This window comes from Trachemys scripta, chromosome 2 (genome assembly GCF_013100865.1).
Source record: "Trachemys scripta elegans isolate TJP31775 chromosome 2, CAS_Tse_1.0, whole genome shotgun sequence".
NCBI lineage: Eukaryota > Metazoa > Chordata > Testudines > Emydidae > Trachemys > Trachemys scripta.
Window position 1 is genome coordinate 198352638 of NC_048299.1, and position 24569 is coordinate 198377206.

Here is a 24569-nt window from a genome sequence, read left to right on the forward strand (position 1 = left end):
AAACCCAAAATTGTACACTGAAAAATCTTGGGAGTATCTCTTTAACAAATGAGGTTAGAAGATATTAGAGCATTGGTGTCCTCTAAAGTAAAAATTCTTTCCCTCCTGGGACTTCTGAAAGACATGGGATCATCGAACATTCCTACATCTAGAGGAACCGTAAATGGATAATGTTGGGGATTCTTCCAGCCACAGCCAAACAAAGCCTGCAAACGTTCATGCAGGTCAAGCGTCAGGAGTGGATAGTATGAAGTGCTCAAAGGGAGAGAATACTTTTGCATTTTCAGTGTGTTCAGAAATTTAGCTGAAATGTGGTTTCCTTCCTATCCAACAGAATGGCTATTATGGCCTGAATACTGGACTTGGCTGCCTTCCCTGTAATTGCAGTCAATATGGCTCCGTCTCCGAGGATTGTAATGATGAAGGACAGTGTCACTGTGTACCTGGAGTGGCTGGGGAGAAGTGTGATCACTGCGCTCATGGCTTTTATGCATTCCAGGATGGTGGCTGTACACGTAAGCTGTAATCTGTGTTCTCCTCAGAGTTTGTTTCACTTTGAGGATTTCTTTCGACAAAGTATTTTATGTTACACTTCAGGAAAGGTCAGTTGTTTAAGAAATATTCACAAATCCTTGACAATGGAATGGTCCCCTCATACTTCTGCTAAACAGGTTTTTTTAAAAAACCTTTTTGGAGTCTTTGTAAGAAGTGATGACTTTTAAATATCAAGAAATAATTTTTAAAAATTGCAAGAGAAATGTAAAGTTTTAAACTATTCGGTGAGCTCTTGCCAAAATGTGTCCACTCCTCCAGAGAAAACAGAAAGCAACAATCCCCTTTTCCCCCTTTGCCCCCAAAATGTAAAAGCTAAAAGTGAATAATGTTATCTAGTTGTTTGCACTTCTTCTCTTCCCTCATTTTTTTCTGCATTTCATGTGTTCCATAGCTTGAGAGGCTACATCACTCATTATATTTCCAATACAGTAACTCCTTACTTAACGTCCTCTCACTTAACCTTGTTTCAATGTTACGTCCCTGCTCCATTACAGAAGATGCTCATTTAAAGTTTTGCAATGCTTCCCTATAATGTCGTTTGGCTGCCTGCTTTGTCCACAGCTTGCAGGATTCTGCAGAAGAGCAGCGACTTCATAAGACAGCATTGCACAACTTGTATCAGGGTGGGCTGGCAGCCCCCCTATCAGCTCCCCTACGCACACGCACCCCCAGCGCCTCCCACCTGCTGGTGGACCCCGCAGATCAGTGCCTTCCCCCTGCTCCCCCCCTCCTCCTGCCCACAGCAATCAGCTGTCTTGTGGCATTCAGGAGGCTGGGGGGAGGAGCGAGGATGCAGCACACAGCCTCCCCCCTGCCTCCTGCCCGTGGCAATCAGCTGGTTTGCAGCTTTCAGGAGGCTGGGGGAAGGGGGGAGGAGCGAGGATGCAGCGTGCGGAGTAAAGGGGGGGGAGGGGGAGGGGGGGGGGGAAGAGGCGGGTTAAGGGTGGGGGCTTGGGGGAAGGGGTGGAGTGGGCAGGTCAAGGCTTGAGCCCCTGCCCCCGGCAAAGTTGGTGCCTGTGTTTGCATGGTAGGGGAAGCTGCCGCTGCTACTGCGCAAGATGCTTCTCCTAGCCTGCAATGGCACCTTCAGCCTCCTTGCCTGCCTCATTGTCTGCAGTGTCAGTGGGCTGTGCCTGTGTGGGGTAAGGCGGGGTCACCTCACAACTATAGTACTGTACTGTATGTACAGTATGTTGTTAAACACACAACATGCACACTACCCCCCCTCAACACCTCCAGCGATTCACTGTTGCTTTATGGCCCAACAGCCCTGCTCAGGAATAGGGCTCTACACCAAGCGCTTGCGAGGCCACCAGCTGCCTGTAAAGCAGCTGCGGATGGTGCATAGCAGAGGCCCTGCCTTGATGTCTTGCGACAGAATAAACAATGGTTTATCTGCTCCCCCCCCTTCACTGGAGGGAGGTAAGAACACAGGGGGAGGCAGCCCGCCCAGAGCAAGTTACAGGAATAGAGTTCCAGCGCCTGCTTCGCTGTAGCAAGGGGGAGAAGCGGCGTAGAGATGCACAGAACCTGGCCCTGCTCCCATTAAAGTCTGTGAAATCCATGGGAGCTTTGCCATTCACTTTAATGCCAGCTGCATCTCTCTGCCCCTACGTGCACCCAGCAGAGAGGGGCACAGCCCTGCCGCAAACATTATTTTCTTCCTCTTACTACATTGGCTGCAATGCTGCCTGGGTGCTGAGTGCATGGTTACTAGGGGAGATCCAGCAGGGCCAGTTTTCCAGGGCACCCTGGAAGAGAGGCCTTTGGTCCTCCAGCAGGGCTCCTGTGAAAGTAAGAACCTGCAAGAAAGTAAGAACCTCCATAACTAGTCCTAGCCTAAACCCACAGGGCTTCCAGTAGAGGGGCAGATTACCATGGAGAATGACATGGGTTTTCCAAATTCTTTCCCTTGCAATAGTTGATTGATGCTGCATGACCCCAGCCACTCCAGGCTGAAGGGAGTGAAGAGTAGCACATTCGTGCGCGTCTGGAGGAGCATCACCCACAGCATCATGAGTCAAATATGTCCAGCAAGTGATAGTGGAGTGCCTAGCAGTAGCAGTATCACTAGCAGCAAGAAAACCAGGAAACCCATTAGTTTGGGCACTTAATTAGACATTTTAAAGCGTTTTGATGCAGGCGAGCATGCAGTAGATATTGGCATCGCTCTAGGTCTTACTCCGACCACTGTGAGAACAATTCGGAATAATGCCGAAAAGATCAGGGCTAGTGCTCGGTGTGTAACACTGCTTAGTGCTACTACAATAAGCTGATCAAGAAGTAGTTTGCTGGAAAACATGGAGTGTCTTCTCTCACTGCGAATAGAGGACCAAAACCAGAGGAACATATCTCTAAGTTTACTAGTGATACAAACTAAGGCAAAAAGTTTGTATGACAATTTGAAGAGAGACCAAGGTGAAGGATCACTGACCGAGACTTTCACAGCAAGTCGGGGATGGTTTGATAAATTCAAGAGGTGCTTCCACCTGCATAACATCAAGATACCCGGTGAGGCAGCTAGGGCTGATACTGCAGCAGCTAAAAAATTCCACAACTATCTCAAGAAAATAATTGAGGAAGGTGGCTATTCCCCTAAACAAGTCTTCAATGTCAATGAAATGGGCCTGTACTGGGAGAGGATGCCTGAGCGGACTTACATTTCCCGAGAGGAGAAGACAGTGCCCGGATTTAAAAGAAGCTAAAGACCATCTAACCTAGCTTCTAGGTGGTAATGCTGCCGGAGACATGAAGATGAAACCACTGACAGTGTACCAATCTAAAACACCATGTGCTCTCAAGGGATTTTCTAGTCATTTGGAGAGCCAATAAGAAGACATGGATAACTGGAGCTATTTTTTCAGAATGGCTGAGTCTCTCTATGCCAGGTGGGCAAACTTTTTGGGCTGAGGGCCACATCTGGGTGGGGAAATTGTATGCAGGGCCGGGGAGGGGGTGCGGGGTATGGGAGGGGGTGCAGGAAGGGGCTCAGGGCAAGAGATTGGGGCAGAGGAGGGGTACGGGATGTATGAGGGGGCTCGAAAGGGTGTTGGGGTGCAGGAGGGGTTCAGGGTGTACGAAGAGGCTCAGGGCAGGGAGTTGGGATGCAGGAGGGGTGCAGCATGCAGGCAGGGGGCTTAGGGCATGGAGTTGAGGGGTGAGGTACAGGAGGGGTTCGGGCTCCAGTCCGGCGCCGCTTACCTCAAGCGGCTCCGGGGTGGCAGCGGTGCGCACTGGGGCCAGGGCAGGCTCCCTGCATGCCTGCGCTGGCCCCGCGCTGCTCCCGGAAGCACAGCGGCCCCTGGGGAAGGGGGACTTTGCATGTTCTGCCTTTGCCACGCCTCCAGGTACCTCCCCCGAAGCTCCCATTGGCCGCGGTTCCCCATTCCCGGCCAATGGGAGCTGCGGGGGGCAGTGCCTGAAGGCATGGGCAAGGCATGGAGCCCTCTGCCCCCCTGCCCGGGGGCCGCAGGGACGTGGTGCACCCGGCACCGCGGGCCGGATCCAAAGCCCTGAGGGGCCGGATCCGGCCTGCGGGCCGTAGTTTGCCCACCCCTGCTCTATGCTGTCCCTGCATGGAAGGAATACTGTGCCAAGGAAAATCTTGATTTCAAGATTTTATTGCTTATTGATAATGCACCGGCTCATCCAATCAACCTGGACGACCTGTGCAAAAATGTCAAAGTTGTCTTTCTGCCACCTAACACCACATCACTCATCCAACCCATGGACCAAGGAGCCATCACTGCATTTAAGGCGTATTACTTACGCCATACTTTCGACCAGCTCATCAGAGCTTCCGATGGGGAAGGCAAACCTACGATTCGGCAATTTTGGTGTGACTACAACATCCTGAAGTGCATCAATAACATTGGTGAGTCCTGGGCTGAAGTTACTCAGGCATGCATGAATGGTGTGTGTCCTGAAAGTGTCAATGACTTAAAAGGATTTAACGATGTTGTCCCCGCTATGAAGAAAGATATTCTCAGCTTGGCCAAAAAGAAGGTTTTGATGAGGTGGAAGAAGCCGACGTTACACAACTTCTGCAATCACATGGAGAAGAACTAACCAATGAAGATCTGATGCAACTAGAGATGATGAGAGCAATGGAAGAAGAGGGCCAAGAAGTAGAAGAAGAACCAACCTTTCGAAATTTGATTGCCAAATGTCTTTCTGAAGCTTTCCAAATGATTGAAGCTGGCTTGCAAATCCTTAGTGATGATGATCCTGACAGGGAACGCAGCTCCAAAGTGATAAGGGGAGTTGGTCATTTAATGACTTGCTGTAAAGAAATTTACCAAGAAAAAAAAGGAAAGCAAAACAACAATCTCTAGATGTGTTTTTTTCGAGTTCAGAAAGTTCAGCAAGAGGAGCAGCTGGACAATCCACCCTCTTCTACTCTCTGACTCCACTACCTCAACCAAGCTTCATACTCAGCAATGATGACTGTAGTATTAAATTGTTTCTTTAAAATTGTTTAAAACTTATACCTGTATTAAATTGCTTGTTTAAAATGTATATAATGCTTTTTGTCTGGCAAAAAAAAAAAAAATTCCCTGGAACCTAACCCCACCATTTACATTAATTCTTATGAGGAAATTGGATTCGCTTAACATCGTTTCGCTTAAAGTCACATTTTTTAAGAAAATAACTACAATGTTAAGTGAGGAGTTACTGTATCACCACGTGGTTGTAAAACAATTTTTAGCCACAGTACAATGATAGAATGTTAATCCAAAAGTAAGCAAATCCTGTTGCAGACCAGTATGCTAGACAGTTCATTTCATACACACCATAACCAAAGGAATGTCTCCTTTTATCTGACTGAAAACATCACCATTGTTTCTCACAGAATACAATAGTGGGTAATATGTAATGTGAGGAGATTGCATAGCTGTATATATTTTAGGAATTAAAGCTGGAATTTTCAAAGGGATCTAACTCTCTTAGGCCCTTTGAAAATTCCAGACTTAAATCTTTGTATATTAAAAAGACCCACAAACATTCAAACTTTTCTCTTTAAACTCTGTATTTTTTGTAGTTTGTATTTACATTTTTCATAATATTTAGGGTAGCTATTGTATGCAAGTAACCTATCCTGATACAATTTTTTTTAAAATCCCGTTATTATAGTCCATTAAAATTATGAACGTGTAACAGTCCCTCCAATTGTTATAGGGTGTTTTCAAACATTACCCTACCTCCTGGTCATCTACAATTTTCTATCTGTCAGTCCAGGTTCTTCTATTGATGCCTATCACTGTAATATTTGAATAACCTAGAGCAGATTTACTGGGCCACATTCTGATTTCCATTCCAGCATTTTACACTACTCAGATCAGAATCTAGCAGCAGCAGGCCACTGGAGAATTCTTTGAGTGGAGTGGAACGCTGCACTGGTGTACAGCCGGCAGTGCCAGCGGCCTTGCATTGGAGATCAAGGGGTTGCATCAGGCATGGGGAGTTGTTCCACGCCACTCCATTCTACCCATTGTCTACTAGCATATAGTCCTTTAGGGACCACGTGCCCATGCTGAGTCAGAACAGCCCCTAGGACTGGTGTAGATCTACCCACAGTCTAACTGGCTCCCTGTGGCTTTCCCCCCGCCTCTTCCCCTTCCCTGCACCAAGCAGAACCCTGATATAGAAGAGAATCTGGCCCATTATTTAGAAAATGTATTCATAGGAATTTCTATAGTGTTCATTATTGTATCTGAGCGCTTAAGGCAAGCAGATGAAGGAAAAGATTTGAAAAAAGTAAAGGCTATGGAGTCTATTCTACTGTCAAAACCCTTATGAACTGCTGTGCTATCTGAATAGTATTATGCATGTGAATCAAGCAGAGTATAACTATAGTCATAGTGGCTGGAACTCACCTTGTTGCCCAGCTGTGGTGAGAGGAGCCCAGTGAATGGCAAAACTAATCATTTGGGCCTATTTCTCATGCAGCTTGTGATTGTGCTCATACTCAGAACAACTGTAATGAGGATTCTGGCCAGTGCATCTGCCCCCCTCACACGCAAGGACTAAAATGTGAACTCTGCGAGGACAATCACTGGGGTCTTGATCCTGAACATGGCTGTAAGGTATTGTATGCTTCCTAAAACCCTGCAATTATTTTAAGAAATTCACATTGTAGTAAGGGATTTACCAGAAAGTAAGTTGGTCAGAAGTGGCCTCAAGTTTTGAATGCCTCATTCCTGGTTGCCTGATTTGAGTGGAAACTGCTCAGCACTCAACAATTTAAATCGGTACTTTTGTATAAGCACCTGCATATGGATTTAGAACCCTAAGCTTAGGCACCCATCTTTGAAAATCTTGGTCAGAGTGTGTACTTTGGACTGCAGCACAGGCCCTATTAAGATTTTGCCATACGTTTTCTGACTCTAGCCAAGGGTGCTGTAGTTCTGGAATCTAGAATAGTTACTGTCAGTAGGAAATCTGGTTACTGTGCTATCTAATAGACATAATATTGTGCTTCTAAGAACAATCTAATCTAGTAAGTCTGACTTCATTCATTTTTAAAATAATGTATATTGTGTGTTTCACATTCTTAGGTCATTATATAAATATTGTCTCTCAGAGAATTATTTAAACATTAATAATTTGCTTAGATGTCTCTGTTGCTGAGCTAGTCCGGTGACCAGTGTAGAATGACTAACGTCTTTACTGACATCATAAAATTAGATTAACATTCTATTTAAATCAAAGTTATAGGATGATTCCTGTTTCATGCATGGAGAAGTAATTAATTCCAACCCTAACCCTAACACCCTAACCCTAATTCCCTCCTCCCCCCCCCAAAAAGGCACTGGGCCAAGCTTTAATGTAATCATAACATGTCTGGGATTTCAATAAACACAGTCCCATAATTTTGTACTAGTTGACTTCAGTGGTGATTCTTGTGGGCGAACTGCAAGGACAATAAACCTGAAAAGTCCTGCCAGAATGCAGTGCTGCATAGAATTTATGGCCAGTACAGCAGTCAGTAAAATTGTTGCATTTATTGAATTTTAATTTTTTAAAAATCAGGATTCCAACAAATTACTGTAATCTCTCAATAAAGCCTTCAATCTCATTGATTTATAACAAGTCCTTGCTTGCTTGCTTGCTTGTTTGGCAACCAAGTTTTAAATCTCTACAATGTCAACTAATATTCTGAATATTTGGTGCAGGATTGTGCCTGACCTCTGTGCGTGTTTGCTGAACCACAGGAGGAGTTGGGAGGCCCAGACCCTCCTGGGCCTTCCTGTCGAGTGGTGTGACTCCACACCCCACCAAATGGGCCGGTGCCTTATTGGTACAGTTGAACATATAGCAAACCCTGGAAGTTTTCTAACTGACTTCCCAGGCTAGAAAAATAGAATGTTGCCTTTTCATAGAACTGTCACAGAGAAATTATGCACTCCTTTCTGCTAAACCCTTTGCTTGCTTATATTTTACAAATTACTTTAATCCTGGCACCAAGCAATACACTCTGGGCTCAACCCTCAGCCGCAGTGAGTTTACACATGGCTCACCTAAGCTGTAAACCAACTTTCTGCTCCCCATTGTAGGCCAGTCTGGGCCTAACATGGCCCCTGGTATAATTTAGTGCAAGGTAAATTACATCAGCTGCAGGTAGTCACTGCCCCCAGGCCAGGATCTGGTGCAATGCCATTCACTCCTCCTGGTCCCTTCCAACTTCAGGCAAACCCCAACACACCCCGGAGATGGAATGGGGGAGTGAATGCCATTCAGCCAGCTATTCTGGGTTTTGTGCTACCCCAGGAATCGCCTATATTAGGGGGAAATCTTCATTTGCAGCTTTCTGCAGTGCTTAGTGGCACTAAGCAGCCAGATGAGTGGTCAAGGATTGAGTAAAAGCACAGTCAAGTTATAAGACTATAGTGTGTTTCTCCTTCCTACAGTGCAGTGATTTATACCTTAGCTTCCTTTTCTTGTGCTTTTGCCATCCAGGTAGTGGTTGAAGTAAATGCAAATTGGTTCCTGTATTTAAGAAACTTTAAGTGGTTGTATTTAAACACAATTCTTCTCAATATTTACCATAAATTATTAGAAATATCAGTTTTTTTCTTTTCATTGCTCCCTACGTAGGAACCCTTGCTTTATATCAGATATCATTGTGTAATAACTGTTGGCAAATGTTGCTTTCTTTATATTTGCCACTGTAAACTGACCATGCAGTTTGCTATAAGAAAGTTGCTTCTAAATATCTACTGTATATGAACTATGAGAACTTAAAATTCTTGCTTATTTTCTTTTTAGGCCTGTGACTGCAGTGATGTAGGTTCAACCAGTCTCCAGTGTGACTTACAGACAGGTCAATGCCAATGTAAAGATGAATTTGGAGGAGAAGACTGTTCTAGGTGTGCCTTAGGCTATAGGGACTACCCAGATTGTGTTTCCTGTGACTGTGACTTGAGTGGCACCAAAGCAGACAAATGTGATGAGAGTCAAGGAGTCTGTAGTTGTGAAGAAGAAACTGGCATTTGTGCCTGCAAGGTATAATATTCAACAGGAGTGAGAGATTGCTGGTTTTTGTTTGTTCCATTGTTTTAAATTGCCCTATAACTTTATTTTCAGGTTGTGGTCCTCGCATTATTAGACATGATCTTGCAGTCCTTTGCATAGGCAAATCTCTCAAAGAAATCAATGGGGATTTTTCTGTATTAGGAAACCAGGATCAGGTCCATATGTATGTTCATCCATAAAAGGTAGATTCTATCTAGCTGGAATGCTGAATCCCTGATAAGCTTAAAACTCCCACAGTACATTCCGACAGAACAATGATAGGATTTTTTATAGTCTTGCATAGGATTTTGAATATTTCACAACTGCAGTCTAATTGCAATACTGAATTCACATACACAGACACAGGTTTGTTCTCTTTATTTATTGCAACTGCGTGAAAGGCAAATCCATGTGTTTGTTCTAAAAATAAATTTTGCAGTGTGGGTTAAGAAGATTTCTGTGACAATCTTTTTTATGGTGCAGAGTGCCCTCTGGGACAGCAGCTAGTATTGCAGATCAGAAATGAATGATGATACATTTGTTTTATTTTCATATTTCATTAATAGGCTTTTCTCTATTTCATAATGGGTACAGAAGCCCATTATTATAAGACAAAAGATTGGCTATGAGTTCTGAGAATGTTTGTAGGTCTTATTAAGCTTATAGTAGTTTTGCCACTGACTTCAATGGGGACCAGGATTTCGCCTATCTATGTAACGAGCTTTTCAATGGCAAGAATATCACATCCAAAAGTTTTAATTATACAAGTTCCTTGTATCCCATTTTTATTTAATGTTTTATTTCCTATGTGATTTTTGCCTCATCAATAGTATAAATAATAACAATTGTTACCCAATAACTCAAAAGAAAATTTTTTGATTCCATATTTAAAGGGATATTTTCTCAGAGCATCTCTGGGAGGTGTATTACACAAGAGAGAACCAATTCAGTATAGAAAAATTGTTCTGACCTCATTAGTAGTGCAGAGATAGCATTTCAACCCACGGCCAGAGAAAAATATATTGTCTCGTTCCAAGACACTCTAGGGGTGTTGTGCTATTGGTATGAAACCTTTAGAATGCACCATCTGAATGGATATAGCTGGGAGAACAATTTCTGATGAAGGTGATTGTTTAGTAATATACAAGTACATCCCCTCTCCATTCTCCATTTTGGCAGATAATTGCTTCACCCACTTTGTAGAGATAGCTAGTGCATAGAAAGCATTTATACATACAAACCTGAATCAAAAATAATAACTTATTTTGATTAACAAATTAGTCTAATAAAATAAAAACTTTTATTAAAGCCAATGTTTAAACTCAAGTTTACACAAGTTAAGAAGGAAGATACTATACATCTGGGGTCAGGCTTGAATTATGAGAGATTACAAGTATTGGTTACAAGGTTCACAAGATACATACATATTATATAACCAGCATAGACCCAGATTGGGGTGCGGGAGTTTTTAAAGCGTCACTGAATAAGTGATCTTGTGTATGCCACCCATAGAATATATTTAGAGTCCAAGTCAGTATTAGTGTAACGAATTCAACTGATTCTATTTTTTAACCACAATAGTCTCCCCGAGGGGAGGTGCACTGTTCCTGGAAGTACTGGAATACCAGGTCGATGAGTGGAGTGGATGGAGCAAGCTCCTATTCCATCTCCCTGTTCCAAAAATCCATTTAATATATAGTCCTCTATTACTACTATGCACTTCTACAACTTCCTTCCATCCCAGGATATCAAAGCACATAAAAAAAAATTAGTTAAGCATCACAAAATACCTGTGAGATAGGTGCCTTAAATATTATTATCCTCATTGTACAGATGGAAAATCTGAAGCACAGAAACGTTATATTACTTGTACACAAGAAGTTTTTATTGGAGTTGGGACTAAAATAAAACAAAGATTCTGACTACTAGACCTGTTTTATTACCCTAAAAGCTTTTTCCCTCAGAAATAGATCAAAAAAGCTTTATAAAGATTGGGAGGAACTGACTAATGTAAATCCAAACCCTTTCATATGATGTAAAGCTACTAGCCAAATGTAAAACTTTAAGCTTTCTCCATTGCAACCAAATACACTCCTTAAAAGATACATTTAAACACATTGATATTAGTGAGATCTGTAATATCAGTCCTGTATCCCAAAAATGTTAAAGATGTGCCTGTGCCAGTAGAATTAGGGATATAAATATGCCTAAGAGATGAACATCTACATCTAAAAGTCAGTAAAGATAGAAAAAAGGTTTTCTCCATATAAGTGAAAGTGGCCACACTCAAAGGAGTTGCTAAATACCTGTAAGTGTAGAAAGGGGTAGAAAACCTCTCTCTTGAGGCTGCTGCGAAGGTGGCTGATCAGTGCCAACTCTAGTTGTATTGGTTTTTATTTTTAAAGTGAACTCTATCCACTGGGAATTGGATTGACCTCACTAATTCATTTCACAGAAGCACATCCAGGCTCAGAGTCTGCCATCCTAACTCACACTGAGCAATACTCTTCTCTGTGAGTCATCCCATTTATTAGAAACAAAAAATCAATGGAGTGTCAATTTTTCCCATCTTTTTCTAAATTTGTGGCTGCTAATTTCTACTAGAATATTCCAACATCTTATTTTTGCTTGGAAATAAATTAGCTGTGTTTTTAAAAAAATGTTAGTAACGTATAACAATGGAAAAATTGCATCTACTGCACAACTGCTACTATCAAGTAACACTGAACAGTCATAATACCTGTTATAAACTTGTTGCTACACCATTTGTATAGCAGGGAAGCATTGCCTTTCCTAAAAGATAGTCTTTCGTTCAACTTGCAGAGCAATAAAATGTAAGCATATGTATTTTTTTCTCCAGGAAAATGTATTTGGGTTTCACTGCAGTGAATGCAAGACTGGAACCTTTGCTCTCCATGCTAGCAACCCTTTAGGATGCACGCCGTGTTTCTGTTTTGGGCTGTCAGAGTTTTGCTCAGAATTAGAAGACCATGTGAGAATTCCGGTAAGTAAAGCAATTTAAACTTTTGAGTCCAATTTTCTGCCACCACAGTGACTTGAATGAAATTGCATAGTTCTGTCATTCAGAGCTGAATTTGGTTCACTCTCTCATGTATGTAAAAGGTGTGGGGAGAATATGGAAGAAGGAAAAGTTAAGAAAGCTAAGCATTGGTATTCCCATTTCTAAAAACACATATTGCACTGCTGCAGAAATGTAAAAGATAATTATAAAGATTGTGTCTCCATTTTTGTAACATGGCTATAGTATTTTTATTCCTCCTAACCAGAGTTTTAAAAATCTCACTTAAGCTGAAACTGTTTATAGTACATTAAATTTAGATGAAATAATACCTTGGGGTGCTTCTATTGTTCTTGGCATTGTAGGTAATCTTGACTCCAGATCAGTCCATTCTGCATGTGGTTTCTCAAAGTAACCTCACTGGAACAGTTGAGGGTGTGTTTTCTCAGTTTTCTGATGTTTTACTGGATGCCACAACTGTCAGAGAACACTTGAAAACGGAGCCATTTTATTGGAGGTTACCAGACCAGTTCCAGGGAGACCAGGTGAGATATTTCAACTAAGAACATGATAATGGTGTCTTACCCTGATTGCAAATGTCTCTGAATTACAATCGACTATTGTAATGAAAGAGTTGAAACGTTCTGAATTTAAAGTTGTCGGACTTGTAGCATATATAACTACCGATTCACACTGTACATCGTCCCATGAGGGTTTACTTGTCTCTTAAGTCTGGGGGCATCAATACTTTATCACTATAATATTTTTCAGGGTTAGTATGGGGAAGAAATGTTGCTGATAAATAACCTTAAAGAGACTTCCAACCATGACATTTTATACAGAAAATAGATTCTATAAACTTTTAATACTGAGGAATTAAATGAAATTGCATGGCACACCTTGAAACAGCAGAAGCCTAACAAAGACACATATGACTACTTTTTAGAAATGCGTATTTAACCTTGTTGCAAGATTTGCTGAGTTTAAGTTTATAGGTTTTATAGCAAATTCTTCAAAGAACTGACAGATTTAAGTCTTCTGATGGCAGTGATCTATTTTCAACCAGTCTCCTTAGAGAGAATAAATGCAATAATGTATCATCCAAACAGCTCATGGCCTATGGAGGAAAACTGAAGTATACTGTTGCTTTTTATGCTTTGGATGGCTTTGGCACGTCAAACTTTGAACCACAGATTCTGATAAAGGGGGGTCGCACCAGTAAATTGGTCATCTATGTGGATATCTCTGCCCCACAAAATGGAGTAAGAATTGAGGAGGAAGTAGAAATGAAGGAGGTGAGCTCAAACATTTTGAACAAAGGAGGGGTGATAATGTAAGTGAATAAAGATGGCCTTTTCCAGAAAAAAATATTTGTGGGTGTTTTGATAAACAAATATCTGACTTAAAATGAAACTCAGTGAATAAAGTCCTTGAATTAAAATGCACATTAGGAGAAAAATGGCTGACTAATGTCACTTAATGAAAATAAATAAATGGGGAATTAAACTGAAATTTAGTTTCTTCAGTTGTTTATGTAATGCTTTGAAATGCTGATTATGGGAAGCTTTTGAAAATTAGATTGAGATCTGCATTAGCAAGTGAAATGCCCTTGAATGTTGTTTTCCTGGGCCAGTCTGGCAGTTTAGTGATATTGTGTTATTGTGTCACAGAAAGGTTATCAACATTTGGGTTTGACTCGTAGCAAGGCAGGGACTAGGAATGTGTTGGGATCAGTATGCTGTCCAAAAGGAGGAAAGGAGCACCCCATATTGCTCTCTGGCAATCTTGTCTGGCCAGCTTCAATGAGTGGTGCAAATATGTTCTAAAATGAGATGCCCTCAGCTTCCTTTGACCAGATCACTGTGGTTAATGACTATATTTCTCAAAGGGTGGAAGGACGCAGGGGAGAGATTGTTGCCTCTAAACAAGTATGTTGCCATGAATATTTCTGATTTAATTAATGTAAATGAATTCTCTTCCCCCTAGCATATGTGGAAATACTTTAACTCTGTGTCTGACCAATCTGTCACACGTTCTGACTTCATGTCAGTGCTTAGCAACGTTGAGTATATCCTTATCAAGGCATCATATGGCCAAGGACTACAGCAAAGCAGGTAAAGCATCCTCTGAATCTGTTGTATTAATTTTAGCTTAATCTAGGAATAGTCCTAACTAGGCTTGGCAGATTTCAATTTTTATTTTTAATAATTTCTATGGAGAACATCGATGTAGAATTTTACACTTTTTATCAATTTGAAATTTTCACAGTTGTGCAAACTGATGGGTTTTAAACACTTAAATTTTTTTAAATTGATTACAATATTTCTAGTTTGTGGGAAATTACGGTGGGGTCAGACTATGGGGAGTGGGGGGGTCAGAATTAATTATTTAATAACAGTAGATAATGAGATTCAAAAAGTTAAAGCTTTAGAACCACTAAAACATAAGCACCTATTGCCTTGAATTGAAGCAGGATTGCCTCTAAATTCCTTCATTTTCTGTGAAGTGCTAAGTGTCACTGCTGCTTATATTAGTACGAAAGCTCATAAAGAAGCACAATGACTTGTCTACTAAGACAGCAGAGGCACTGGATATGCTTATATATCTCCTAAATGAACTGTCTCCCATCTTACTCTTACGGTTATTGACTTACTCACTGCAGTACTGACACGTTTGTATACTTTTAATTTTCAAATGAAAAACAAGCTTGTTCATGGAAAAAATAAAAATTATTGAATGTGAAAATGTTGGGCCTGATTGTACACTGCCTCACTACTGGTGTAAAACACTTCCAAATCAGAATGATAACATTTTACACCCCCTTTGGATTTACTTTGAACTAAAAATGGTAGAGAGATGATATTTCACCACATGCATTTGTCTGCTAGGAAATAAGAGCATATTTAACAGAGATGGACCCTAACCAAACCCCCACATCAGGACATTCCTGAATTTTGAAAAAAGGTTGTCTCTGCATCAAAACTCTGTGGTTTTGACATGCCGAACCAAAATCTCTGATCCAAACACCCTTGAACTTTACAAAAGTTTGGATCTGAACTTTATAGCTTGGGTTCAGCTTTATTCACTGGATATTCATATTCTCTTCATCTAAACATTTCTTGTAGAATTGCAAATATATCAATGGAAATTGCAGTGAAGGCTGAGGAGATGCATTTGGGCAGAGAAACAGCACACCTCATAGAGCAATGTGAGTGTCCTACTGGCTATGCTGGACTCTCATGTCAGGTACGCAGCTGCTTATCAAACAAAATACCTTTTGATGTGTCTTTATTTCTAATAAAACATCTTAAAATATATACCCATATTTTTTTTCTTTTTTCTGCAGAGGTGTGCGTTGGGGTACTACAGGGCGAAACATGTAGACCTGAATATAAAAGAGCCTCGCCAATTGATTGCTCCTTGTGTGCCATGTCAGTGCAACAACCACAGTGAGACCTGTGATCTGGAAACAGGAAAGTGCCTGGTATGTACATTTCCATTGTTGTGTTGGTTTTGCCAGAACATCCAATGTCCATAGTCTACCAGCTCAGGAAAGAATTTCTAAAGCATATGACGCTGTGACACTCCAGTGGGACACATACATTTAAACGTAATAATGGAAAATATCAGAGGACTTGTCTTCACTTTAGGGGTAAGTCGACTTAAGTTACGCTACTCCAGCTATGTGAATAATATAGCTGGAGTCAATGCAGCTTAGGTCGACTTACCCCGGAGTCTTCACTGCGCTGCATCAACGGGAGATGCTCTCCGGTCGACTTCCCTTACTCTTCTCGGAGAGCTGGAGTACTGGGGTCTACCAGAAAGTGCTCTGCCATCGAATTAGCGGGTCTTCACTAGACACGCTAAATCGATTGCTGCTTCATTGATTGCAGCAGCGCGATCTACCTGTAGTGAAGACCAGCCCTCAGTAATCCTACTTAGTTTCCTTTAGTGAAATCACTGAATGTTTTAAAGGAGATCTGACTCAAGACCTTAAAATTATGAAATTCCTATTATATGTTTTTGTCTTGTTTTTAGTATGTCCCAAACAGTTGCTTACCTATTTATTGTTTTGCTGCTGAGATTTAAAGGTCCAGTCCTTGGGTCGTGCCGAGCTGAGCATAGGCACCTAAAGGTGGAGAGGAAAAGTAGCAATATACTGCTCCTCACCCCCCAAATTGTACAAAGGCCAGATAATCTTTTGTAAGAATTATAATTTTCTCTATTGTGTTTGGTTTTGAAGTAACTGTTGTGCTTGCTTTCCAAGGCTGGCTTACTTTCTTTGAATTGCATGTTAAATTCACATTTTAAAAAATATTTCCTACTGTCCCTCTGGCTTGTTAACAGTTCTTGCTTTGCCAGGCCTAACCCGACTCTAAAGCTTGAGTCAGAAAGCACCTTGGGGTTCACCGCTTTATTAGTCTAAGACCACAAATTATAGGTCCAGAGTTTGTTACTCCAGTAAATGTCAGCCATTCCTTCAACCTCAAGTTGTAAGTGTGTATAAGTAACCCTCTCGGAAGATAGTTAATTGTGCTTCAGTCAGAAGGGGAAATCAAAAAAGGCACTCATCATCCTCTTTCTGAAGCCCAAGCAATTCACTTCTTTAAAACATCTGATCTCCACTGGCCTTAGTAGCAAGATCCCTTCGTGCATTTCTGACCTCTGCTGGTCTCAGATTGAGGGGTATCTTGCATTACTACTGTTCACTAGCTTCAACTAGTGTAGTAGTCTACTAGCATTGTCTAGTAGAAGAAGACACTGATATTGCTATAGGGGGAATAATAAATTTATTTTCTTTGCTATCTAATTTTGTATGGATTAATTAAACAGTGGGTGTGCAGGCTTCATTTATGAACATTTTGTAGTTCAGTTATCATGATTATTGAAACTTTGTTTTAGTTCTAGGCAGCCAGTTGAATTTTCCATCAGATGCTCATTTATTTTAATGGCTTTTTTTCCTAGTACCCTCATTTCCTGCCCCTAATTGAATTCATAGTAGTGTATATCAAAAACGTCTGAGGATCAGGAAAGAAATTAGGTCAGCATGGTTGGCAGGGCACTGAGGGAAAATAAAGCATGTGTGTGCTCGGCTGATTTGTGGAAACACAAAATGTTCTTCAGCACAGAAAATGCTGGCTGACTGTGATATTAAAGATGATTAGTAAAGACTGCACCAATTTTTTGATTGGAGAGATAACATTCTTGTTGCTGTTTTAAACTGTGTGAATTTCTTGTTGTGTACCAGAACTGCAGAGATAACACAGCTGGTGAGCACTGTAGTGTTTGTGCCCCAGGCTACTATGGGAAAGTAATTGGATCTGTCAATGACTGCTCTCTTTGTGCCTGTCCCAGAACCAACCCGACAAGGTAACCAAACATTCTGAACTCTGATGTGCATTTGATCACAACACTGGGGCTTGCTAGCACCCCAACAATAAAGGGGCCTGTCTTTATTATATCTCCTTACTTGTAGGGGTTTGCATGTCATCTGTTTTTTACCTGTATGGGGCTGAACCTTGTACGTGGAGTTATCCAGCCTCAGAGGATTTTGAATTGTAAAAGTGGCATAGAATAAGTCAGTTAAGTTGCTTGCTGGATCCAATTCTGTCAAATAGAAGGGTTTGTTAGAGAGTTCATTTTTCTGCCATGCACTAATATAAGCCTAGTCCCATTGTTACTTTAATAAGGAATTTTTTTTATCACAAAGAGCCGTTTCCCCTTTGTCCATGTGTGCATCTTCCACTGGTATTCGTTCGAAATGTGAATGAATGCCTTTTGTGTGAGGTTTCCCCATTATCTGTTTTACAGAGGGACAATTCATCATATGTTGAAAGAGAAATTACTGTGTATACACACAAGCTCTTTTTCAGAAACCTCAAGCTTGAAAGGCAATATGTATGGATGACTGAGCTCAAGCCTGCGACCCAGGAACTCCTGAGTTCTAATCCTAGTCCTCGTGAGATGTGAGGCTTTGGCCATGACAATCAACCCTCCTACCTCACTTTCCCCACCTGTAAAATGGGCATGGGTAATGGTCCAAAATGACTTAAGATCTGCACATCAGTGTGTGCTGGCACAGCTCCTGGCAGAAAGCCCACAGTGGTACAGAGTATCCCTTCTTGTTAGGGAGCCTGCAGCATATTATCTCTGTGTAAGAAGAGAGCAGCACTTGCTAGTGTTATGGTCTGGCTCAAGGAGACAGGATAGGTACTGATTTAGAGCTTCCCTTTGACATCTTCCATCAGCATGGTTCCAATGAAGCCCTGATCACAACTTAAACATGTCTTTCCACAGCAGAACAGCTGAGGGAAGGTGACAGCAGAAACACTGTCCTCCCTCAAGCAGGGATGAAATTCCTCTGGGGGGACAAGAGGCAAGATTTAAGCAGCTCCATCAAGGAGAACTTAGTTCAATATCAGGCTGTTTAAGTGAGCTTCTTTTATATTGAATACACAGCCCGGGCTTAACCTTTTATTGAAGTACATAGGCTGATACTCTAATGTAGTACACAGTTATCAAATAGCAATGAATTTATAAACGTTTTCAAGATATATAAAGATTTCACAGCATAAACCCTATTACACTACATCACAGCGAATGAATGACACTGCAGCTTACAATATTTTGTGTTTTAAATGTCATGTGTTCACCTGGTAAGACTGCAGATGTCTGAACTTGTATAGTCTTGCATTTGGATTGTATCTGTTATTTAGCAACTCTTTCTTCCTCTAGCTTTAGTCCCACTTGTGTTCTGAAAGATGGTCATGATTTCCACTGCGATGCTTGTCTCACTGGATATGAAGGGCAATACTGTGAAAGGTGAGATACATTTATGCTCCAGGAGGTTTTTGAAAAACCCTGCACATGTCTGTACCGTTAATGGAGTACTCAATTTGCATGTGATGCTTTTTTATAATAAATGGAATGGCTTAGAGTGATTTGTAGATTACTGTACATAGACTAATAATTACAAATATTATGCTCCTCAATCACCTATACAACACCTTAGATCAGTTAGTGATAATGAAAAAGAGGGGGTTTTTTGCTAATAGATTTAAAAATAATTTCCAGTATCTCTTGTCCCCCATAGGTGTTCTCTAGGCTATTATGGTAATCCTGCAATGCCCGGCGGCAGCTGTCAACAATGTCAATGCAATCCAAGTGGCTCGATTCACAATAATTGTGATCACATATCTGGACAGTGCATCTGTAAGCAGGGTGTGACAGGACAACTGTGCGATGCATGTGAACCCAGACACATCCTTGTGGAAAACGAATGTGTTTGTAGGTGTTTTTTCTTGTCTCTCACTGGGTTTGCGGTGGTCAGGTGGCATTTGTGTGGTTGTGAAGTGCTTGGTAGTAAAAAAAAAAAATGATCAGCCTTGTACATAACCTACTTTTACATTGAATTACTAATGTAAGGTCAGATTCTGCCTGACTTTTACATGACTGGCCAGTGGAGTGGGAGGGGTACAAGGAGCCAATGGAATTACAGCAGCATAGAATATGTTTCGTTGGGCCTGATTCTCTTTCCAAAGCAGTATGAATGCATCAGCTTCAATGGTATTAGTCTGGATTTACACCAATGTAAGTGCGGGGATCTGACCCTCAGACTTACACTGGTGTTAAACTGGTGTGTGTGTGTGTGTGTGTGGTCAGAATCAGATGTTGTTTTTAAAACATACCACAGAATGTACAATATTGTATACTATCAATATTATTTGTAGGCTTTCTTAACACACAAAGTGTATGTATGTTATATGTAAATTTAAAGTAATGTTTCCTTTTCAAAGAATGCCTTTTTATAGTAACATTACTCCCCTTTTTTTTAAATGGTTTCTTCAGCTTGTGATGATGACTGCACAGGTGTTTTGTTAAATGACTTGGATCACCTGGACAAAGCCATATTTTCGGTAAACTTCACTAGTGTTACCTTTGCACCATATGGGATATTGGCAGATGTGGAGAATACAACAAAATACATGAAGGTAAAAAATAAATAATGGAAATATTTACTGGCACCTTGTAAACAAAACTTAGGGCTGGTTCTGATCTCACTTACTTTGGGGTAAGTCAGGAGTAACGTTCTTAAAGTTAATGGCTTTAGAATGGTGTCTGATATAAAACTGGTGTACATCAGATCAGTATATGACCATAAATTTGCTTTCAGAATGTCAGACTATTTTCCCTGAGCCTCCCCAGATGTCTATATAACATTGTACCAGTTTTCTTGTGTCTAATATTTAATAAATATTATTGTACCACATTACCATGCACATGTTTCACCTTAATATTTTTAGCCAGATCCTCAGCTGAAGTCTGTGGAGCCATATCGATTTACTCCAGCTGAAGGCAGGTCATTTATTTTCAGTAGAACAGAGATAACCTTGAGGGACCTGCACACTACAAGAAAGTAGAAAATCAAGTCATGAATTGGTTTCTCAGTTGGTCCCATTGCTGAAGGTAGTGAGGGATCTGGCAGTGTGTTGTTTCTTCCCTAATGAGTTCTGCTGCTGTAGAGGGTAATATGGGACACATTGGCTGCTTGCTTTGCTTATGCTTGCCTGACAGTAGTAGGTGCTTTCCTCTGTGACCTATACCAGAAAAAAGCAACAGAGGGTCCTGTGGCACCTTTAAGACTAACAGAAGGTGCCACAGGACCCTCTGTTGCTTTTTACAGATTCAGACTAACACGGCTACCCCTCTGATACTTGATACCAGAAAAGAAATACAAGATAGGATTTTTCAGAACGTCAAAAGATTTCAGTCCCAGAACTGCATGTTGTTTGAGCCCCCCTTACTCCTCCCCATCATTGAACTGACTATACTATCGAACAATTGCTTTATTAAGCTGGTGGGAGATTGGATTGGAAGCAGATGACTGGGCATGCAGGTAAGTTTAAGACTGGTTGTTTTGTGAGTTCACTATGTAAACATGGGCTTTCGTGTCCCATCTCCATTACATTCTTCCTACTCAGCAACCTTCTTGTTTTTCTTTTCTGGGTCATTCCTATTATTAGAAATGATATTATCATAATGCCTCGGAGCTCTAGTTGTGGGCCAGTAATCCATTGTGTTAGGCACTGTGCAAACACAGAACAAAAGACAATCTCTGCCCCAAAGAACTTACAATCAAATTCTTCCTTAAAAACAATCATCCTGTTTGTGGTGGAGGTCTGTAGTTCCCAAAGTTTGGCTGCAAAGATGCTGCGAACAAGCTGTCATGGTAACCTAAGTTCCTTCTAAGCTGTGCGGCTGTGCAGCAGGCTATCCAGGGCTGCGCAGGCAGAGAGAGGTTCCCCTCCCCTGGCCCAGCCCAGCCCTGCCAGAGCTGCCAGGGAAAGGTGCCCCTCCCCCAGCCCTGAGTTGTTGGGGTGAGAGAAGGCTGGGGGGAGTCCTCTCTCCCTGCCACAGCCCCGGGGAAGCCTGCACCCCAAACCTCTCATCCCTGACCCCACCCCAGAGCCTTCACCCCCAGCTGGAGCCCTCACCCCCTGCACCCCACTCCTCTGCCCCAGCCCTGAGCCCCCTCCTGCACCCTGAATGCCTCATCCCCAGCCCCACCTCAGAGCCCGAACCCCCAGCCAGAGCCCACATCTCCCTGCACCCCAACCTTCTGCTCCAGCCCTGAGCCCCCTCCCACACTCCAAACCCCTCGACCCCCACCCCCACCACACATCATCTCCATATTGGTGCACATAACAAAATTCATTCCGCACATGGATGTAAAAAATTAGAGGGAACACTGATGGTAGCTGGTGCAAAGAATTTTGGGGAACATTTAGGAACAACAATTCTTGCTACACAAGACTGAACAGAAACAGATACGCTTTTCTAGAGCAGAGGAGTTGGGCTGGGTGGGAAGAAACTTAGCAGCTGAAAAAAAGCACTACAGGACTGGCTCTTTGGTAAATTTTTGCCATTGCCCTGCACAGTTCTGGTGTTTTCCCTTGCCTTTGGTGTGGCACTTTTTCTGCTGCAAACTTAACCTGTGCCTAAATGTTTGAGGCTGAATGTTCTCCATGGATCTCTGAAATGTGTGTTAACAGTAAAGACTTTGAGGCATGGACAGCCTAATCCTCATTAAGGAGAAACTCAACTGCTCCATCTTAACTCACATATATTGTATTTCCAACTGTGATATTCCATGTTTTCACGTGCTTGGTGCATCACAGCTTTGTGAATTCGGTTAAAATATTATAGGGGTACTTGTCATTGAAAACTAGGTTAATGTAGTCGTGCCTCTATCCCTGCACAAAGCCAGTGTAAAAGGCATGCAGATTGGTGGAACAGAATCTTCCATGCTTCACAGCTACCAAAATAAGAGTGTGTAGTGAAAAGTGCCTACTCAGCAATAACTGTAGCGAGACAAACTCTAAAGTATAAGTAAAACCACATTTTTCTTTGTATTCTGCCATATCCTGACAGATGATTGATAAAGTGAGGCTTCTTATGCTGATGCATGCTGCAAATTAAAATGAAATTGAGTTAGACAAATAATATTTTCTTTTATAAATGATATCCAGATTGAACCCTTAAGGATGTAATTTAATATTTTTATGTTTATGATTGGAGGATCACCTTGATTGAATTACAGATTTATACTTGGTCAGAGATCATCTTACCCTTTCTTTTTAATCATGTTGCCATTGTTTTATGTACTAAATATATAGAAATATTTCAATACTTGTGTAATAATAGAATTAGCTTTTACTTTGTAATTGTTTCCTATTCTTGTAGGAAAATCATCTCTTTTGGCATATACTTTTAAAAACATATCATATGTTTAGCACTTTAATGCTAAAATGAAAACTGATTTTTTGTGAAAATAACGATCACAAAATAAATATCAGCTTCAATTTCCCTTTCAGTGCACATATTTTGGCATATAAGTCAAATGATCTAAACCAGCTGTCACTGTGCTGATAACTGAGATGCTCAAGTTGTAAGAAACCTCTATGGAATTTTGGACTCCGGGATAGTTGTCAGGGTTATGGCTATAGTCCTGTTCATGTTGTGCCGAAATAATTCCTAACTATTGCGTCTAAAGAAATTATCTGGTAACTTTAGAGAATAAAATGCTAACACCTGCTTACCTTCCCTTTGAGTGATGTCAGACATACTTGATTCTTTCTCTTTCTGGCTCACCTAAAAATTGCACCCCTTCTGAGATAAGCAAAAGTAAATCCAACTGAAAACCAAATTTAAAAAATATCCAGTCTCTTTCACTGGGTCACAGGGTCTGTCAATCTTGTCTCCTCTCCATTGCATTGCATCAAAGCCCCCTGATGGTCCCCCAAAATCAAAGAGAGGGGTCTCTTCCATCCTCCCTCTTCCACAAGTGTCAGTCTTGGGACTCTCAAGAATGAAGTAGGCATCAAACCAACAAGAATTATTGTTATAAGCTGGGGACGCATCAGTTAGAAGTTAACAGAGGAGGAGAAGGACCTCGGAGAATTGGTTGATCACAGGATGACTATGAGCCGCCAATGTGATATAGCCGTGAAAAAAGTTAATGCGGTCTTGGGATGCATCAGGCGAGGTATTTCCAGTAGAGATAAGGAGGTGTTAGTACCGTTATACAAGGCACTGGTGAGACCTCATCTGGAATACTGTGTGCAGTTCTGGTCTCCCATGTTTAAGAAGGATGAATTCAAACTGGAACAGGTACAGAGAAGAGCTACTAGGATGATCCAAGGAATGGAAAACCTGTCTTATGAAAGGAGACTCAAAGAGTTTGGCTTGTTTAGCCTAACCAAAAGAAGGCTGAGGAGAGATATGATTGCCCTCTATAAATATATCAGAGGAATAAATACCAGGGAGGGAGAGGAATTATTTAAGCTCAGTACCAATGTGAACACAAGAACAAATGGATATAAACTGACCATCAGGAAGTTTAAACTTTAAATTAGACGACGGTTTCTAACCATCAGAGGAGTAAAGTTCTGGAACAGCCTTCCAATGGGAGTAGTGGGGGAAAAAGACATATCTGGCTTCCAGACTAAGCTTGATAAGTTTATGGTGGGGATGGTATAATGGGATAGCCTAATTTTGGCAATTAATTGGTCTTTGACTATTAGCGGTAAATATGCCCAATGCCTTGTGATAGGATGTTAGATGGGGTGGGATCTGAGTTACTACAGAGAATTCTTTCTTGAGTGTCTGGCTGGTGAGTCTTGCCCACATGCTCAGGGTTTAGCTGATCGCCATATTCGGGGTCAGGAAGGAATTTTCCTCCAGGGCAGATTGGCAGAGGCCCTGGGGGTTTTTCGCCTTCCTCTGCAGTGTGGGGCATGGGTCATTTGCTGGAAGATTCTCTGCATCTTGAAGTCTTTAAACCATGATTTGAGGACTTCAATGGCTCAGACACAGGTTTGATACAGGAGTGGGTGGGTGAGATTCTGTGACTTGCGTTGTGCAGGAGATCAGACTAGATGATCATAATGGTCCCTTCTGACCTTAGTCTATGAGTCTATGA

The 24569-nt window shown here is 41.5% G+C and overlaps 1 protein-coding gene and 1 pseudogene across 1 annotated transcript in view; one reads left to right on the forward strand and one right to left on the reverse strand.

Annotated features, from left to right (window-relative positions):
• Window positions 1–24569, forward strand: part of LAMA1 (laminin subunit alpha 1) — a 144579-nt gene that overhangs the window by 74545 nt on the left and 45465 nt on the right. The window contains exons 21-33 of the mRNA XM_034762645.1: window positions 335–515; window positions 6505–6641; window positions 8824–9060; window positions 11930–12073; window positions 12454–12633; window positions 13198–13383; window positions 14075–14202; window positions 15214–15334; window positions 15435–15572; window positions 17337–17458; window positions 18824–18910; window positions 19182–19375; window positions 19937–20079. Coding sequence (XP_034618536.1) covers window positions 335–515; window positions 6505–6641; window positions 8824–9060; window positions 11930–12073; window positions 12454–12633; window positions 13198–13383; window positions 14075–14202; window positions 15214–15334; window positions 15435–15572; window positions 17337–17458; window positions 18824–18910; window positions 19182–19375; window positions 19937–20079 — 1998 coding nt within the window. The remainder of the gene's footprint in view (window positions 1–334; window positions 516–6504; window positions 6642–8823; window positions 9061–11929; window positions 12074–12453; window positions 12634–13197; window positions 13384–14074; window positions 14203–15213; window positions 15335–15434; window positions 15573–17336; window positions 17459–18823; window positions 18911–19181; window positions 19376–19936; window positions 20080–24569) is intronic.
• LOC117873989 lies at window positions 10661–10785 on the reverse strand (annotated as a pseudogene).